Source organism: Hydra vulgaris, chromosome 12, assembly GCF_038396675.1.
Source record: "Hydra vulgaris chromosome 12, alternate assembly HydraT2T_AEP".
In the NCBI taxonomy this organism is placed as follows: domain Eukaryota; kingdom Metazoa; phylum Cnidaria; class Hydrozoa; order Anthoathecata; family Hydridae; genus Hydra; species Hydra vulgaris.
In genome coordinates this window covers 53,332,501-53,339,038 of record NC_088931.1, presented here as the reverse complement: position 1 = coordinate 53,339,038, position 6,538 = coordinate 53,332,501, and the positions used below count along the sequence as shown (strand labels likewise).

General features: G+C 29.7%; 1 protein-coding gene across 1 annotated transcript in view; it reads left to right on the top strand.

Moving 5' to 3' along the window:
• The first annotated feature begins 5,984 nt into the window (after nt 1–5,984).
• The window catches only part of LOC100201694 (CAAX prenyl protease 2), a 1,038-nt gene continuing 484 nt past the window's right edge, over nt 5,985–6,538 (top strand). The window contains exon 1 of the mRNA XM_065813700.1: nt 5,985–6,538. This exon is cut by the window's right edge and continues 484 nt beyond it. Coding sequence (XP_065669772.1) covers nt 6,107–6,538 — 432 coding nt within the window. The 5' untranslated portion in view covers nt 5,985–6,106.

Genomic DNA, 6,538 nt, shown 5'->3' with positions numbered 1-6,538 from the left:
TGAATTTTTTAGATATATTCCCAAAAAATACAAAACTATAATTGTCAACTAAAATAAACTCAAACTTTAGAAAAACACATGATCATCAATTTTTAATGACAAGTTTTTAATGTCTTTATTATGTATGGATATTTAGGGGCTTGACAATAAGATTATATTTTTCTTCTTCTTGTCCCCGCTTTTCGTATATTTTACAAAAGAAAAGTAATAAATTGTAACGGCAAGTTTAGAAAAATAAAAAATTATAAAAATTAAAAATCAATCACTGAATTAAAATGTCTCTAATAAAAAAAAAAAAAAAAATAATATAAAAAAAAAAAAAAAAATCAATGACAAAATTAAACTTGAAAAAAAAATTAATTTGATAATTATCAAATTAATAATAATAAAAATAAGAATAATTTAAACAATATTATAATATTGTTTGAAAAATACAAATGATCTAGTAGGCTAATGTCACTTATAAAAACTTAATTTTCTTCGTTATTCTTTGACAAATTTTAAGTCCGCGTCTTTTTATTACTTATTCAAGAAAAAGGAGTTAAATTAACTTTCGGTCCGAACTTTTTTGAATTTGATTGTCAGACGAACTTATAACTTTATTGAAGATAACATTTTAAATCCCCTAAATAATTGGAGAGGTTGCTCGAAATTTATATGGTCATAGTTTTTGAACACTAAGAGATTATTGCATGACATTAGAGACTTGTTAATGAAGTTAAATTTAGTTTAAAATGTTAAAAAAATGTATATATAAATGTTATAAACTCATCACTCTTATATTAATGGCATAAAAATAAAATTTTAGGGTTTTATTGTTAACAGACTCCGATTATCACAATACTTTTGAAAAGCTTTACATAAACATGAATGTATAAATGTTTGGAGTTTGCTCCATATCGTTACATAAAGTTAAATTCTAAAACGAAAACAAAAAGCTTGCTACGGACCTGATTTTGAATATGTGATTGGAATAGGTTGTTTAAATAATCTGATTTGCACTTTTATTAACTTTTTTACTTTAAATTTTTGAAAATTTAAAGTAAAAAAAGTAACAAAAATTTACTGAAATAAAAAGAACTTGAATTTATTTCATCTGTATGATAAAGTAACATTAAGACACTTTTTTTCACAATCGACCATATTAATTTAAATTTGAACATGTGCTTTTTGAATTATCCCACAATGGATCGACTCATACAATCTAGCTGGACAAAAGTCAATTCAAGAAATCAATTAGTAGATATTCCCATGATATTACTGAATACTCATTAGAGAAAAATTCACTCAAGTGTCGCTTAAAGATAAACATAGTTTTGTAAAAAAAAATAGCTGCAATTTTGCTGTGTAACAATAACGTATAACTAACTTATTGTGAATAATAATTAACTCTGCTGTGATGAATTTTACATTAGAGGGTATGTACTTTGTATTTTATCGAAAACTTATTTAAAGTAATTGGCATAAATGATATTCTGTAGATTTAAAAAAACTATGTTAAAATTGCAATTTCTTTTTCGTTTTTTAATTTTCAAAGCGTGTAACTAATTTTATCCAAATATATCCAGGCTGATTTTTTTTATATATTATAACCACAACAATAAGGCGTCTAAATTTAAAAATTTGGCTGCCCGCGTCTGCCCGTTTCATTTTTATTTAAGTTTTTTCAGACCGAGTGTATTCTATTACAAAATTGGAGTTATTTGAAGAATGGCAAAACATACAAAGGAAGAACAAAGTTTTCTTTTGTGTGACTTTATTTGGAAGACTGTACTAAAGAAGATGTTACTAGTGATTCCAAAAAAAAAACAGTTAAAAATGGCAAGCATATCTGCTAAATATGCGCAAAAGTGGAATGCAGCCAATTGAAATATAGATCATTTTTTAAATAAAAATAAAAGTTGGTTAGATGGCAATAATTTAGAGTTTAAAATAAGTTTACATTGGTCCTGTGCTTCCACAACATCTGAAGGAAGTCGGCCTCAAAGTCGGCCATAGAAAAACTTTGAAGACTCATCTTTAAAAACCAAAAAACGTAGAGTTAAAGTCTTATTCAATCGTGGAGTGCCTATGAATTAACAACAGCTGCTGAAATAGCACACCGTTTGTCGGGTCAAAGAAACGTAGCTACTTCTATTAGAAAAAGTACAGAAACCTTAGAGCGAAGAAAATCTACTGATTTTATTTGCGGTAGCAGGCAGTTGAGTAGCGATGAGGCACTTGCTTAGTATGTAGATTCCAAGTGTACTAGTCACTCTTATAAACAAACAAGAAAGTGGTCGATGAAAGCAGGGCATGAAGTGTTTCCGTCTTACTATAATTTATGTAAATCCAATAGGTTGTGTTCCGAAGAATTTATTTCTCCAGAAGAATTTCTCAGAAATATCTCAGAAACACGAGCTGGAATTAAACTTCAAGCCATATTGAATAAAACAACTGAACGTTTAATTGATTCACTTAGTCAATTTCCCAAAAATGCATCCTCTAATTTGTGGCTTACGTTAATAAGCAAATGGGATGTGACGGAAGTTCTGGTCACAGTACCTATAAACAAAGATTTGAGAACTCCAATGCTAATGATGAGTTTCTGTTAATGTTTGCGTTTGTCCCGTTGAGATTGAGTGATGACTCTGATACTATTATTTGGCAAAATCCTCGGCCATCGTCAACACTTTATTGCAGGTCAATTAAGTTCATATTTTCAAAAGAAACAAAGGAATTTACTGTAATAGAAACTGACAAAGTTTTAAAAGAAACATCTGAACTTCTTCCAAAACTTTGTACTGAATTTAAATTTTTTGTGAAACACAATCTGTTACTTACAATGACAGACGAAAAAGTATGCAATACTTTAATCAATACAGGCATCTACACAAAAATGTTATACTTGTGGTGCTACTCCAAAAATGATGAATGGTGAATTAAAAGGTATGGTTGATAAAAAAGAAAACTAAAATTTTTGTCTGTCTACCTTGCATGCTTGGATACGTACTTTTGAATACTTGCTACACATTAGCTACCGTTTAGACATTAAAAAGTGGCAAGTTAGAGGCAATGAGGATAAATGTTGTATCAGAGAATGTTCGGAAGAGATTAGGCAAAAGTTTAGAAAACAAATGGGACTAATTGTGGATAGACCGAAACCTCATTATGGCAATACAAATGATGGCAACACAGCTCGCAGATTTTTTTTAAATCCAGAAAAGAGCGGAGAGATTAAAGAATTAGACGTCAAATTAATCAAAAAAGTTAGTGTTTTATTAAGAACGCTATCTTCTGGCCATGACATTGATTGTGTCAAATTTGAAAAACTTTGTTCTAAAGCAAGGACTTTATATTTACATTTATGTTCGTGGTATTACAAGCCTGTTACAGTGCATAAAATTTTAATGCATATCACGGAAGTTATAAAGTCGTGTATTCTTTCGATTGGCCAGCTCTCAGTAGAATCTCAAGAAGCACGAAATAAAGATTGTAGGAGATTTCCAGAACATCATACTAGGAAAAAGTCACGTATTTCTACAAATATGGATTTGTTGAATATGCTCTTAATAACCTCTGACCCTGTTATCAATTCACATAGAGAACTGCCTGGAAAAAGAAGCAAAAAATTGCCAATAGAGCCTTTGAACTTGATTGATCCGCCTCCTGAAAAGCTATAAAAATTTTTTAAGTTAATTACTTCTACTTTTTTAACCTTAATTTTTTTTTTTAAATAATTTTGATGTTATTTACATCAGTTATTTAAAAATTTTGAATGTCTGGTTTATTGTTCTTGCTTTGGAAATCGCTCTGCATTTTGCAATTTTATTCTAAGTTTCGTATTTTGGCTTTTTTTATTCAGCGTGGTTGTTGTTAAAAACCAATCTAACCAAAACGAAAGTTATTTCTGGAAATGACTTACTAGAATAATTGTTAGATAATAGAATAATAAACGAATAATTGTAGTCTGGAATCGACTAATTGAAATTAGTTCATTCCAGACAACAGTTTTATGAATAGCTGTTAATAAATAAACAAAAAAAAAAATTAATTTTCGTTTTTGTTAGTGGTTGTTACAACCAGGGCCGACCAGGGCCGTCCCATATGAGGGGTGAAGGGGGAAGTGCATTTGTGCGTTTAGCATTTCAGTTGGAAAGTTTTGAAGTATAGTTGGCAAATGTCAAACATCGAAGACCTTTTTTTTTTTGCGTGTGTGTGTCTCTAGTTGGCAAAAAACAAATACGACCCCCCCCCCCCACACACACACACACACGCACACACACACAAATGAGAGACCTATTCGGGACGGCGCTAACAACAACCACGCTGATTAAGAGAAGCAAAAGCAGCAGCATAATTACAAATATGCCTGGCTCCTTTACGGTGAATTTTTATCAAGGCCACGAACCTATTTCCTCCCGACAAAAAAATTAATATTAAAACAAATAAATGCCTTTTGAAAACTTTTTTGCAAAAAATCTTTCTTTCTAAAAAGTTATTAACCCCAACATTAAAGAAAAGCAGATTTTATTTTTCTAATCATCCTTGTGCGGGTTGGACACCAACGCAACAAAAAGGAGGTTATTAGAGTGCCCACAACCTATACTAGAAGGTTGAACAGTTTTCCTTACCATTTTTTTTCAAATAGACTATATATGATAAAACGCAATAAAAGATTATATCTTATAAACACTCCTTTAATCATATAAATTATAACAAAATGTTTAAATGACTTTTTGAAAACTGTTTTAGCAATCAATGTCCTTGTGGATGCCAAAAATGTTGTACTGCTTCATATTACCATAACAAAATATTTGATTGAAAAGGCAAGTACAAAGAAAAAGAACTGGAGAAAAAGCGTGCTCTAACGAACAGTGTTTACACATGTATGAATTACCCATAGCTTAGAAATTATGCCCCCTTCCCCTCTTCCTCCCCCGACAAAGTTTCATTATGGCCACTAACCTATTTCTGCTAAAAAAAAAATCAAAAATCAATGATTATTTAGCAGCCCCTATTAGTGTAGAAACGGGCGGCAGGGAGCCCGTCTCTACACTACTGGTATACCCGCATATATTACTATATATTTGCCCCTAATTATAATAGAAATACCCTTATACTACCTGATATACGTGAAAAAAAATCCTTTTCTGATGCCCCACCACAAACACTGCCCACATAGTAACACTTCAGAGTATTACCTGAAGTGTTACCCAGAAGTGCCTTTAAACAGGCAATGGATTTGAATATATACGCGACCTATGTCAAAATTTATGCAAATACGCTACCTATGTCAAAATTTATGCTAAACCAACATGAAATGTCTGTTCTTTAAGAAAGTAAATAATATAGCTTACTTACTTACAAAGTAAAGCATAAAATTTCAAAGAAAAAAATTACTTTTATTTGTAAAATAAATAACAATTTTTTTCAAATTACTTTTATGTAAGCTGTTTTTGCTAATTAGTTTCTTTTACACGTAAAAGTAATTTGTTGTTATGATGAAGTTTTATTTTACTTTGTAATGTAAGTGTTATGTTTTTTAAATATTATATTTACGTAAGTTTACTTCATAAATAATTTTTTTTTACATTTAAAAAGTAAATTACATTTCGATGCAAAATTTTTACATAATTATAACCACAATTACTTTTCAAAGTAATTTAGTTTAGGCGACTTACCATTGAAAGTAAGTTATATTTAAAGTAAAAAGTAAAAGTAAAAATGCAAATAACTTTAACTTGTAAAAGTAAATTACTTATTTAAGTAATAGTTGGTCATTTAAAAAACTTAACTTGAGTAGTTAAGTATTACACGTTACATAACTTTGTATAAAAAAAAAAACGAATTACTTTTAATGTAAGTGAATTATATATTTTTATATGTGTTATGTTAAGTAATTTACGCGTAAAAGTAATTCGCGTTTTTACATCAAAATAACTAAAAGTGCCATCCCTACCTCTAACTTTGCACAAAAAGTCAGACGAATTATCGTCTATTTTTGCCGCTGTATTTTGTTGTCGCTCTGTGCTTTAATTCCATTAACCGGCCCTGTTCTAAGTCCATAGCGAAGTATTTTTATAGTTGCACATTAAAAAAACGGAAAAAATATACTTATAAGAAAATGGATGTTGCCTTTTCAAACCAATATTGGTTAATATCTTTTCTGCAATCACTTTTACTTTCAATTTGTTATGTTGGAAGCTTGTATATATACCCATCACCATTTCGCAGAGATCATCCTATCACCATAAAGCAACGTATAAAATCGGTTTTAATTGTTTGTTTACTAGCACCAATATATCTATATTTATGTTCAACAGAAGAAGGAGTAAAGTATCCACTGTGGGAATGGATAGGGTTTCGCACAAAAGGATTTTTTTCTAGTTTATTTTTAACACTTTTTCTCACAGTAATTTTATTTACAGGTCCTCTAGTTCAGGTTATTATTACTGGTGGTTTTAAAGAATTTTTAAAAGAAATTTTTACTTTGAATCATTTTAAAAATTGGAATTTTTATAGAGTAGCTGTTGTTGCTCCATTTACAGAAGAATTT